We start from the raw sequence: 14,124 nt of genomic DNA on the forward strand, positions 1-14,124 counted from the left end.
GAGTTTGTGTTATTCTTTTGTTAATGACTGCATATTCTCTGGAGCAACGACAAAAGTAATGTGATGTTGTTTTATGGCCACAAGGCTCTTGGGGTGGACGGTTGAATGTGCAAATTGTCTGACTTGAAGACCAGAGATAGCAGTTTGCATCCTGTTTAGTACCAACTGTAAGTAATAATAATAATACCTTTTAAAAACAGAGTTTACAAAGTGCTGTAACAGATTTGCAAAGCATAGGCAATTCTAAAAAAAAAAAGAGTTTTAAGAAGTTTAAATGTTTGCTGCTTTCACCCATGAGCACAATCTTTCTCTTTAGCTTCTCATTTTATTTGGCTAAACTTAAGAAAATCTGAACCATAGAGGTTGCAAATCAAAAAAAAAAAACTGTTTTGTAATGGTTATTTTTTAAAATGTTGGAAGGTACTGACGGACATTGTTGTCCTGTCAAGAGGAAACCACATCAGAAAACAGTTTTATCCATTGGTTTTGAAGATTTGGCATCAGTTCATGCTGCTGTAAATCATTTGTTCTGTTTAGATCGTAGAAATAATGCAGAGATACTCAGTAGTTGTTGGAAGTGGGGCTGCTCGATTGTGCCACATTTTTTTCTTCTTCTCACAACAAATGCACCGCAATTTTCATTGTGTTGCAACTTTCCATTGAAGTAAGATGTATCCCAAAGCAGTTTATTCACATCCAAACACAATTCAATTTAATGGAATAGGAGGGCAAATTGCTGTGGTTGCAATGGCAAATTGACAACTCCTTCATACGGTATTCAAAGTGAATGTTTGAAATAAATGTGCAAGAAGTGTCGAGAAAAAAGCGTTATCTAATGAGGTCAAATCAACAATGCGTCGACTGCTTATCAAATCTGCCTTGTTGAAAAAAAAAGAGTGTGACCAGATTACGTCATGTTGGAACCCAATCCAAATATTTGATCGGATCGTCCGCATCTCCAATATGTCCTAAAATATCTGCACACTGTAGCTTTTCCCAGTGAGTTTCTGCATGACTGCTGTTATCTACCTGTTAAACGATGATACCATTTGTGGTTTGCAATTCCTGCACTGGAACTTCAGAGATGGAAGCGGGAAGGTCATAATATTAACACGTTAGATAACAGAAAATAATGTCTTGTATGCTTCCTCTTGTCTCACACTTCCTTCCTGTTCGTATCGGTTCTCCACAGCCGCCGTCGGAGTCTAACATTACACTCAGCCCGGTACATTGTGATCATGTCCCTCCCCCGCCCCTCTACCTTGCACTGAGCTGTGTGTGCTGATTCAGCCCGTTGTGATGATGCATACTGTATATGAGAGTTCCCCGGCCCTGATTTGAAGGCATTAAAAAGCTGCGGGCGGTGGACAAAAGTAATCTATCTTTCTCGCTTTGCCAAATGCTATGCTCGGCTCGGGGGAGGGGGGAGTCGGTCTGCCAACGGACCCCCATCACTGGTATGAAGCACGCCGCCATTCACGCTGCGACAGGAACTCGCCATCGTCCATGCGTCCCTTGCCGTCAACAGACAATCATGTGTGATGGAAATGCACTGCTGTGGTTTTTTTCGGGGGTTTTGTTGGTTGAACTTGATGAAATGTGCGATTTGAACCGCTTCAATGTGCCTCTGTCTTTTTGTGTTGCAGGCGACACGCTTCATTGCCCGTAGAAGTCTCGGAGATCCCTCTAAACCTTAATGACCCACCGTGTAGAAGAAGTTACCCCTGTCGCAAATGGAAGTCTGCATCTTGCAGGTAAATTACAGTTTTACATTTTCTCCAACGAGACCACACCTTTCTAAATCCATCTCCTCACAGTCTCTGGCCGTGGTTACACTTGTCTTTTCAAATTGTCAAGTACTTACTCTCTCGTGCATTGGGTTTCAATCAGCCAGACCACATGCTGAGGTGGCGATTTGGAGACAACAGGAGGGCACAATCCAGACAATTTATCAAACGTAGATCCACATCATCATCCACCACCCAAGCGAGAGTTCTTGTTCTGGGAAGAGCAAAGAGAGAAGACAAGAACTCAACATTTCCTGACTTCTCTGTCAAAATAAAAGCATTTTCTAATAACAGTTAACTTTTAATGTGAAGGATTTCCAGGAAAATGTGTTCATCACCAAGTTGGCGGAACATTGTTAGCAGCTATTCCTCAATAAAAAAAGGATACTGATACTGCAGGGAGGATGAGTAAACAGTAGAAAGATTGCATGTTTTTATTGTGACGAGTTTATGGAGCAATTAAATGTTTATCCACTGTTTTTTTAGCCGCTCTTTTGACCATGAAATATTACACAACCATAGGCAGGTCCCACATATGCTGACACAGATTAGGTTCAATCTGGTGCATCTGATAACAAAAGCGTAACCACGGCCTTTCTCTTCCCGACAGCTTCTGCCCTGCTGCTGGTTTACAGTCTCACTCACTTTATCATCACATATGTGAAGCTCTCATTCCCCACGCTTCTGTTTAGCCTTTCTGTTGTTTGTCAGCCTTATTTTTCAGTTTTTTTCCCCCCTCTCTATTACTTGTGAAGACTTCCACCACCTGCTGCGCGCAAGCTGGTAGGTGGCCTCCTCAGTCCTCCAAAAGTCCACTCCGATGGAAAATGAACAACACTAATCACAACCACAGACATGAAGTGGAGTCGCAGTCTGGAAAAAAGGGACTACTTTCTTGCGATAGAGCGGGCAGAGCAGACCCCTGCGATGACACATTTTTTTTTCGATATCTGGAAAATGAGCGACGGGCCGATGCTGCACTGCTACCGCTGAGTGTGGATCGCTCCGAGCAGGGTGTTTGCATGAAGCATCTTGCGGGCACACACACACACACACACACACACACACACACACACAGCACTGTAATTCCCCGCCTGGCTGTCCGTGTCCTTTTTCCTCGGCGTTCATTACAGCTGCTCAGCGAGGCCCTGAGAGCTCCTCGGCAAATGAGGGGAGATGGTTGGAAGAGATGAAAACCCTGAGAGCGTTGAGCAGTGGGACACAGGCTTCAAAAGCTCCGTGGCAATCTCCCAGGGTTTTTCTTTTTTTTATTCTTGCCGCTGCGCACGCCGTCTCTATCGGGCATTCAGCACTAAGCAATTTGAAAAGCAGGTTTTTCAGTGTGCGGGGGGGGAAAAAGACATGTCACTCTGGAGGCTTTTTGCCAGGGGAGGAAGGAGATGGTGAAAGCCCTAATGAGCCGTGTTTGTTCACCATGTTTATTGATTCTAATTAGCCGTGGAGATGAGTAGAAAGAACGAAGAGAGTACAAAGAACGAGTGCTGAACACTTTGTGATTACAGTGAGGTCTTGAGCTGTCCCAACTCTATTAGGAAGTATTTTGCAAAGGAAACATCAGGAGCGAGTGCACATCAATTACAAAAGCCTGGGGGGAGTTGCGTCCCGACTGATGTTTGGGGTCACGCCGGAACCTACAATAGGAGGTAGGTGTGGAGATTGGATAATGAATGCAATTATGTTAAATCCCCGAGAGGCACGGAGGAAGTGACACGCCGCCGCAGGTGAAATCCCACTGCGAAGCAACGCGCTGGTGGAAGGCTGGGCAGCTTCACAGACAGTTGGGCTTTTAGATTTGGCAGATATGAGATTAAATGTGTCAGTAGAGAGGAAAAAGGGTCAAATGTAAAAGATAAAAACACCCTTCCTCTATTGGACTTTTCTAGTCTTGTTCGCGTAGATTCTTAGTGATCCTGCTCTTTACGAAACATTATTACACGGCTCAGTTCACTTTTATCAAAGGAACTTTTATTCCTTCAGGATTCATTGTGAGTCAAATTATAAGATCACATAAAGCATTGGTTTAATTTTGCCAGAGCACATCGGTGGAAGGTTTTTATTAACCTTATGGCATCAAGCCCTGTTTTCTGAAAATCCGATTAGTTAATATGCCCATACTAAATTCCGATTATCTCCTCAACCACAAGGCCTATGTGAATAATTTAAAAAGGTATAATATACAGAATACCCTTGGGAACATAGATAATCAGTTCATGTTACTGATATATTGGTTTATGCTAAGGAAAAGGAAAATATATATTTTGCAAAAGAATTATAATTAAAAGTTGTATTTTCGTATTGTAACTATATTTTCTATATAATATATTTTTATATTTGCTGTATAATAATTTACTATATAATTTAGTTCTATATGTTTAGAGTATTTGTGCGAAGTTTGGCTTTTATTGAGTGAAGTTAAATATGTTTCATAATTAAAGACACATTTCACCTCTAAATCAACAATACGTATTGTTCCTCTTACGTGGAGTGCTGCAATCTCGATTGCTTTTGGAGAGATCTGTCCCTTCTCTCCAATGTAATGGAACTAGAATGACATTTAACTTGCGGTGTGCCAAAAAAAATCCCCGAAATCACCACGCTAGATGATCCACAAACCTTATCGTGAGCGGTTTACGTCAACACGCCAACAGTATCAGCGTGCAGTCATTTTAAGAGTTGGAAAAAAGCAAAAGAACTACGAAATGTCCATTTTTTTTTATTGTGGTCTGCTTCTCCTTTTTATGTTGTTTTTTTTTCTGCTGTTTTGGTTTTCAAATGAATCTGTGATTATCTTTGGCCTTTGTATTTGTCGATACGTTCTCTCCTCAGTGGTGTGACGTCCAGTTTGTGCTCCATTAGAAGGTGTTGAGTGGTGTGAATAAGAAAGCAGGAAACCATCTGTGTAAAAGGCTTCTCTGTAAAACTCAATATCAAGTTCCTTCCTTTTTTGTGTGTTTGCTATCCAGGAAGACTATAAGCAGACAGTTTGTAACTGATGTTACTATCTCCCTCTTATCAGAGTCTCATCCTCTTACACCCTGTCTACAAAGGTGGACACCACAATGAGTCCGGGGTGAATTCACTTTCACACCTTGTACTTGAAATGTCTAGCCTTCAAGAACAGATCCAACAAAGGGCACACCTGGTCAGGGTTGATTTTCATTCTGTGTGGTCCTGATGGGCTCTTTTACTGTCTGCACTGCCGTTGCCATCCGCACAGATGCTGTCATCGGCCCCTATTTTAATGCATTGAAACCTTCCTATTTGATGTGCGGCATTAAAACACAGAGTTACAATGATGCTAGTCAGATATTTGTAAATGGTATACACTGGGTAGCCAAAATGTGTTATTTGCATAGCTTTTAAAGGCCTTGAGTTGATTCCCTAACATGTATGGTTGTCCATTGCCTCTTTGTCTCTTTGTCATTCTGTGGTAGTAGGCTTCTCAATGGTTTCATAGGCTCCAAGCGAAGGTGTGCTTGAAAAAACTAGTTGATACAAAGGTTTATCTGTGGCTAAAATGTGTATACCCAGTCTGAATGCTACATTTAAAGGGGGGGTCAAAAAGACCGCCATTGCAGAGGACGTTTAGATGCGAGGAAACGCATGAATTGGGATGACGGCGAAGCCAGGGCTTCCATCTCGAGTTGGAAAGTTCCTCGGCCCACGGCTTGTTTAGCCGTGCGTTGTTAACCGTGTGTCTGACCATATCTCTCCCACCAACAGCCGCCTCTCTGCCTATCAGCACTGTTAGGAAAGCAGCTAATTTGTTCTTTTGTTTCTCTTTGCTCTTGACTTGAGGAGTAAGCTGTGCATGACTAATGGGGTCTGAAATGCCTCCGTGGTGTTGCCCCAGGAAGTCACAACAGCAACCTCTAATGCAGTTGTTTGTCTTTTACAATGAGGACATTGGGGGTGAAATTAAACTGTCTCATCTGTTTATTCTGCTGTTGTTCTTTGGCCCGCTGCAAAAGTTTGGCTGCTCATTGTTTTCCAGTATGTGTGATTGTTGATGCCTTTGTGCATATTGACAATGCATATTGCTGTGTTTCCAATAAATCGGCATTCCTAACCGGCCCGAAGTTATCTCTTGTAAGAGTCTAACACACTCGATGAGGCCCCGTACAACATCGTGGTATCAATCATTCAACCCTGAGGTACCATGCCTTAAAGCATGAAGCTTTATGGTCTTTTTTATGTTTACTGAGGGAATTCATCAAGAGAGAAGTAGAGTCATTTATACAATCAGACTCATTTCTGCAACCAGAGGAGTTGTCCCTGTTGGCCATTAGGAAGAACTCAAGTTCAAGACACTTGCACATTGGCTTCACTTTTCAAACCCTAAGGCTGTCGTCGGGCTCAGATTAAATAATTTGAATGACTTAAAAGTCTTTTAAGTCAAGGTGAAAAAACAAAACAAGTGCATTTAGTTTCTGACTTTGTCAGGATGAACGAAGAAATAATGAGCAGTTCTTCACCTTGCCTCTTAGGGCTTTACTGTGTGTCTGTTTCAGGACAAACATATTGCTATTAGTCCAAAGTTGTTTATTTCCTGCCACGGACTGCCTGATGCAACTAAATATTAAATTGCCCCTGGCTTACCTTGGTATTATTTTGTGCTGAGATGGTTCGTGGGTGGCTGGTTTACTCAACCCACGCTATCTTTGACAAATGGCTGCACTGCTTTGCCACTGTAGTGGAATGGGAGTGGCAGTGTGTGTCTGTGTGTGTGTGTGTGTGTGTGTGTGTGTGTGTGTGTGTGTGTGTGTGTGTGTGTGTGTGTGTGTGTGTGTGTGTGTGTACACAGGGACAAAGTTAGCCTCACAAGCCACACTTTAATGTCGACTGGCTCACTGGTGTGTTTGTCCTCTCCCAAATTGTAGCCCTACATCATTAATAGTGGCTTATGTTTCCATGTTCGACTCAGTCTATCTCAGTTGTACCAACACTTGTCATCCAAACATTGAAAAAGACAACAAAAAAACCCTTGTCATTACCTGCTCTAAGATTGCATTGCAGTCACTCACAATACCAGAGAGTGACTCTGGATTTAGTTGTCTCTCGCCCACAGCGCCTGATTATGAGGCCACTGTCTCCTTTCTCTATCTTGGAAGCAGCGATTGTTTTGTTTGTAATTTTTTAAAAATCATGTTGAATTTGTATACATGGTGCCGTAGCTGAACAACAAATAAATAAATAAATTGAAAGTTGCTGATCGTTCCTTGCATCTGTGTAATTGTTTGGGATCGTGACGCAGCATTCGGCACATTCAGCTGGCTGGGATTTATAAATAACCACAATGCCTGTCACTGGAGCTGGGGGAATATTTATAGATTTCCGTGAATACTCTGCCCCAGTTGCATTCATTTGAACACAAGCAGAAGTATTCTATCTGGATTGGGTGGCCTCCACTGAGAGCAGTAAAATACATCACATGTGTTGTCTTTCCCACAGTTATGCTCTTGTTTCTCCCAACAGCACTTATGGTTTTGTATAACGCTGTTCTCTTGTCTGAAGAATGTGAAGATGACAAATAGCGTGACAGAGGCAGTGCAGGGAAGTCAATGTAGGTTTGTTTCTTAAATCTTGAGGTGTTCTCAACCTGTAAAAACTGTTTTTTAAAGTTGTCTGTTGATCTGGGGTTGCTTTCTAAAAAGGTCTGTGACCGAAGGTTGCTTTTCCAAGAGACAGTGCGTTTTCCATGTGAAACCTGCCTTGGAGATGTGGGGTTAGAAAGGCAGGGGTGGACTTGCTAACTGGAACCCAGTCGGTTCAAACTGGAATGACCGATCCATTTCATTTTGAATCGACCAATGTTTTGAAGTGGGGTTATATGAGGTAATTATCCACAGTCAGTGAAGCTTGTGAAGACAACAGACATTTTCAAACAGGAACAGTGGCACCGGTCTGTGGGTCCTTTCGTCCGAGGCCGCACCGAAAGAATTGATGAAAAACACATTTGATTGATTGTCGAGGTCTGAAAGATGTCGGTCACGTGACGCGTTACCCACAAAAGTTAAGCCCACAAAACTAACACAAATTTGCAAATTTCGTCTTTGGAGAGCTTCCTTGGAGAAGGGAAAAGGCCCAATGAGGAGACAGATGAAAAAAAGGGGAATAAAAGAAAGCTGCATTTAAAAGACAATATCAGGAGTCCTACTTCAAATTCAGGTTTATCGCAACTACTGATTCTCACGCGCCCACTCTGCATAATTAGTTCATATTTCAGCCTAATGACTTTTTTTTATACTTGACATTAGATTTTATGCCGGTTGCATTGTTTTTGTTTTCTCATATTTATACCTCATACCTTGAAGCCGCGCCGGGAAAATATTGTCATACACAAAACCGGTCCGTGGCACAAAATAGGTTGAGGACCGCTGTTTTAAAGTACCTGTTTGGATTCACCGAAGCCACACAATAACACAAGCAAACTAAACGATCAAGGCAACGGTAGAACTCCTCTGTTCATGGAGGTGAAATTACTGTTTTTATCAATGTAGCCTGGTGGCTTTGAAGAGAGCATTGATAGATATATATATATATATATATATATATATATATATATATATATATATATATATATATATATATATATATATATATATGTGCTTCAATACCAGATCATAATTCCCTCTCTATGTTCTACTGCTGTGAAAACATCAAAGAACTGTATTAATTTGAGTTTCTCACCATTACATTTGAACATAACATGTTAATGTTAGAATCTAACTTTGCCGAATGCTCATTTACCAGCTAACGTGGGCTTACCAGCTAACGTTAACGTGGTTAACGTTAACGTGGTTAACGTTAACGTGCCGGTTGCAAAACATATTCGCTGTTTACAATATAGTATTATCATAAAGTGACTTTACTTTGTCCCAAACACATTCTCTATTGTGCTTGCGATGACAAGATGTCTGTACATGTTCATATTTTCAGAACTTTGGCATTAACTTGTTGCACAAAGTAATAGTTTGTGCGACATCCCAAACCCTAGTCACTAACAATGAGCTATTTGAGACAACACTCCATGCAACAGATGGGAAATAAAGAAATATAAAACTAGTATGAAACAGTCCATGTTGATGGACCATGAAATTTGATCGTGGCAGGTCGCCACAAATTAGTCAATGTATGGGAAGCTTCTCCCAAAAGCATGAATATTTGATTTTGTCTACGTTGCATGCGTTTTATTGAAACAGTTATCTATGCCGACTAACAAAAGGACTCTTTTCAGTCAGCCAGGGGAGATGAAGATGGGCCCCAGCATTCAAAGACCAGCTGCTGCACGCTCAGCTGACTCCTGATCGACACCACCCACTGAACTGAGTGTCTCGGTTTCACCCTGCGCATCACGCAGGGTTACTTTACTGCACAACAATATCTCCTGCATTTTATTTATTATATTCTTAAGCTAGAATGCCTTTTTTTTTAATAAAAAGGACTTAGTAGGATAAAACATTGAACTGCTCTGTTGCAGCTGCATCCTCATTATCTTCCCACATCCTAACCAGAACTGGAAAAAAAAAGTCTGCTTTGATTGGGCTCTTAAAGTAAGAGAAACTAACGAGCATCCTTGATTTCCACTAATAGCTGTGTTTGTTGTTATCTCAATTATCAGCTCCTTGTCTGTTAATTTCCCTCCCCGTCTCCAGAAAACTGTAGTCTCCTGCCCGCATGGGAGTTAGTTAATGTACTGCCGTACAGGGGACCGAGCAGACTGCAGCGCTCCTTTCCCCTGGGCTAAAGCTGCCAGCGATGGGAGGGAAGGCGCGCTAATTCATCACCATCACGGGCCTGCCGCCTCCAAAAAGCCAGTTAATTAACTTTCCACGGGCCGTGAGATGGTGCGTGTGCGCGCACGCGATCTCGGTCGACAGCCCCATGATGCAGCCTGCAGAGCATGGATATGTGAGGTTCAATCCCCAGCCCTGCTGGGAGGCTGAGCTCACCGGCGGGAGCCACACTGGGAGCTTCTGGAGGACATATCGCCGCACCATCGGCTCAGAGCTGGATTTGGGGAGATAAATGACAAGATTATTTACATAATGGCTCCTTCAGCCTCCCTCTGGGCCTACTTTTGGGGCCCGGAAATATTTACTTTAGCAGAGAATGAAAGCTATGTTTCTTTTAGTCTCGCAGCCACACACCTCAAGACTCTCAACTCAGCATTTTCCTGTGATCCGATTGGCAATGTAGAGTGTGTTAATGTTCTAACTAGACCTGTAACTAGACCTAGTACTAGATGTACATCGTAGACAGGACTTTATCCTAGTTTACGCTGTTCTAAGTTTGTTTTGTCATATTTCCGTGAGCTCTCCTTCTCCTAATCTGACCGTGTTTGAATATGCTGTTGATGCTGTTGGCTGTTACTTCCTTCGTGTTTACCACTCTTCTTGATGAATTCAGGATGATGTACGTTCCTATAACACGCACCCCATCACCGCTCCTCTACCGCTCTGAGCTCCTCTGTGTTACAGCAATACTCACTCGATCAGGGAGTCCCGTCTGATCGGCTTTGCTGCAACTGCGCCTTGAAAATGTTTGCATTAAAAGGTAGCTTTACACAGAACCAGAAGTGGATGAATATTAGTAACATAGACCATCTCAAAGGAGTGGGGAGTTTGCCAAGATTACTGTGTTGTTGTGCTGAGGGTGGAGTGGAGTCGGCTGGTACACTTTTGTTTTGTCACGGCGCTGCAATGGTGGTACATTTTTTACTGGAGTTCCATTTATTTTGTATACTCATACAGTAGCTGTCTTATAACCTAAATTAAATCATCAGGTTTCAATATTTTATAGCACCTGCTGTAATTGAGAAGATTTTTCTTAAACGTAAACTCTTAATTTGTTTCGGGAGAGCGATGAAGAAGTGCTGACTGGTAGATTGCAGTAAGTTATGGGACGTCATGGCTTTGATTTTGGCTCTATAGTTGCTAATGGGGGAAAGTGTTCTTGGGTTGTGCTTCTTTGCGTCACAGAGCTTTCACCTCCAGACGTAGCCTCCAGCAGAATTCTACAATCATACGTATGATTCAAATAAGTGCACAAATTCAACAGAAAGAAAATCCCAAAAATCGTTGAAACCAAATAATTGGATTCAATTGATAAAGCCAGAATATTGCAATATTTTCTGTGACCGTGTAAAGCTACACTAATACACCATTGATGTTCTACTTAATGATGCAGTCCTGGTTGATTCAAGATTTTGTATTTGAGTGAAAGCAAACAAATTTTGCTCTGATGGAGTTTGACAGTCTGGAGTCTTTGTTGTCGTCTAAAATTCAATACTAACATGCTATTTTTCAGAATTTTGTCAGGAATAACAACTTCCTAACGCAAATATTGCAATACTTTGAAGGCTCATCACCATTGCTGTGCTGCCTTTACGGCATTTTTCTATTTTTCATTTGTTTAATTAATGGTTGTTTATTTCAAGACGTAGTTGGCAATACGTTTTTTCTGTTTGTGTCATATCACGACGTCACTTCCGGGGCGGGACCCCCGGTTTCATCACTTCCGGTTTTGTCACTTCTGGGGCGGGACTTGCACTTCCTGTTAAATGGTGTCCGGTTGTAGTACTTCCGGTTGAGCAAACATTTGGGTAGTGGACCGCATGCTCCGGATTCTGCTTGCATCCACGGGGAAGCATCGTAGAAGCAATGTCGTGAGTGCTGTAATATACAGATACGCAATGTATATTGATATTTTGCTACTATGAAATGTTCCGTTAAGAATGTGGACTGAATGTTTGCAGCATGATTGAAGACAGTAACAGTAAATGGGTGAAATCTCGTACGATCTCTGTCTTCATTGACTGCGGTTTAACTCTGTGTTTAGTCCAGGGTTTCAACACACTGCACCAGAACACTACAATTGCGTTACCTTATTTGTCAATAGATAGAGGATTGGCAGGCATGTATTAAAGTAAAAATCTTTGAGATCGCTATTTTAAGCATCCACAGCTTTTAAAATCCCATTGGCGATTAAGGCTGAATTAAAACCATTTATAATGTATAGCTATGGGCGGCTCTTAAAAAAAGGAAACTCCTTGGTCCCTATTACTTGCTGTGGGGATGCTGTGCTTGTGGCACATGCTACGATTAACCTTTTTAACCTGCGTTTTATTTCCGTCCCCACAGAGCCTTGTGGAACTGAACGAACAGAGGCTGCATACGTCTTACTGGTTGATGGACTCTATGAAGTCGGTCACCTCGGTTGCGGTCTCAACATGTGGTAATCTGTGTGAAAGAGGGCGCTCGTGTGAACAGGGTGCTTGATATTGGGCTCACTTATGCTTAGTCCTTGTCTTTTTTTCCTGTACGGTATTACTGACTGAGGCATCGTTCCACAGCTAAAAGATCAACGGCTTGTGGATGTGAATCACTGGTAGAGGAGTGTTGTCCTTCAATCAGAGGAACGGCGGTTCGATATCCAGCTTGACTAGTCCATGTCGACGTGACTTTGGGCGAGACACTTAACCCCAATTTTTTCTCCCATAACTGTGCCTACAGTGTGTGACTGTTGCATGAATGTTCATTACTCCTGATGGGCAGCAACTTGCTTGGTAGCTCCTGCCACCAGGGTGTGAATGGGTGAACGATGACAAGTGGTGTTAAAGTGCTTTTAGTGGTCGGAAAACTAAATAAAGCTCCAGACAAGTACAGTCCGTTTACCAATGAATTGCTCATGTGCTGATAGCCATCACTGTTAACTTCTCAAGCACACTCACAGGAGATGAAAGTGAGTGGAGAGATTAAATGACCCTCCTGTCTGCACAGAATTGTGCTGGATGGAATCCGTCTCTTTTTCACGTCATCGTTGTGTTTTTATTTCCAGTTAAGCCGCTCTGAGCAGCTCCCAGCTTGTCTGGCTTCCCCCTCCCTTCCTCTCGCCCTTCCTCCCTCCCCTCTCTCTCTCTATCTCTGTCTCCGTGATGGGCAGAAGCCAATCGATGGTGAATTTGGCTCCACCGGATAGTTTTTCCTGCGCTCCTCTTGGGAGTTCTCAGCGTTGAATTAGACTTTCTGGGCCAGGGCTTGGAACTGCTGGGAACTGTGAGGGTGTTCACAGAGTGAGCCGCACTGCCGGCCAGCAGCAGCAGCATTGATCCCCCCCTGCATTCTCTTCATTACTCTCCACCAGATGACACAGAAACTGCTCCACATCAAAAGGGCCCGATGAAATCAAATGCTGCAATGTGTTGCCCACTAGACTTTTAAGGAATGCCCAGCTGGTGTTACTGACACAATATGTTCGCCACCCACGCCGAATTAGTTGCTGCCAAATTGCCCAGATAAGTTGCATTAAAATGAGTAAACCACAGAAAAATGGTTGTTTCACCACTTTTGTACAGTTGTTACCTGAATGCTGACAATGAGGGCAATTTCACCAAAGAGATTTAGTAAAGGCATTCACTTTTTTGTCAACTTTTGTTTAGTTTTCTGCTCTTTAAATGGGCACAATAGAAAAAGCAATTTTCCCTTTGCTGTCTGAAACTGAAAACAGCTGTCTGAAAAGTCTGAAAATCGATTCATTATTGTAGCAGCAGGAGCCTCTTTGACAACTATTATGTGCACAGTCTTATACTGATATGATTTAAGTTTTTTAATTTGACTTTGAATGCTAACAATAGGGATGAAGGGCCACCCAAATGGGCTTGTGTCCATGTTGTAGTTGATCTTCTTTTCATTTATGCATTAATGAGTGTTTTTTGGCAACGGTTATTCCTGAAGGTGTATGCGAAAGACTTTTTGTTTCTGCGGCTGTCCGGAGGCAGTTGGTAATTTGAGATTAGAGGCCATCTGGGAGGGTAGAAGGTGAAATGTAATCCCAGCGTATTCACTCACTCCGTTTCAGCACAGCTTTTGGAACAGGGCAACATATTGGATTTTTCTGCAGGCACGTTGTGTTGTTTTCCTGCGATGCTGGGGGATGGGGCTGATAAGAGATTGTCCAAATGCATGGCGACATTTGCTGACTTTTGAAGTGGTTTGCGTTAACAGAGTCCCAGTCCTTCTCTAAACATGGTGTGTAAAATGTATAATGCTCAATAGCCCCTAATGAGGTAGATATACTGAGGCAACCCCCCTCTCTACTGACTCCATTCTTCACACTCTCTACACCTACATTAAACCTGATTAGAAGCTTTGTTTTTCTATATAGCCGTCATTAGCTGCATCCCTTCCCATGAGAAGGATTGACTGGGGATCAAATGCTCCGTAAACTCTGGAAGGTTTTAGCAGTTGATGAATGTAACTGAGTTTGCAGTTGCTGTAATTGGAATAATACCTGTAATGCACAAAATCGAATCTGT

The 14,124-nt window shown here is 42.4% G+C and overlaps 1 protein-coding gene across 1 annotated transcript in view; it reads left to right on the forward strand.

The window, feature by feature from the left end:
* Nucleotides 1-14,124, forward strand: part of iqsec1b (IQ motif and Sec7 domain ArfGEF 1b) — a 181,351-nt gene that overhangs the window by 66,749 nt on the left and 100,478 nt on the right. Inside the window, exon 2 of the mRNA XM_068593981.1 lies at nucleotides 1,647-1,754. Within this exon, the coding sequence (XP_068450082.1) occupies nucleotides 1,647-1,754 (108 nt within the window). The remainder of the gene's footprint in view (nucleotides 1-1,646; nucleotides 1,755-14,124) is intronic.

This window comes from Clinocottus analis, unplaced genomic scaffold, assembly GCF_023055335.1.
Source record: "Clinocottus analis isolate CAN_PGR_092001 unplaced genomic scaffold, fCliAna1.0.p SCAF_3, whole genome shotgun sequence".
Taxonomy (NCBI): Eukaryota; Metazoa; Chordata; class Actinopteri; order Perciformes; family Cottidae; genus Clinocottus; species Clinocottus analis.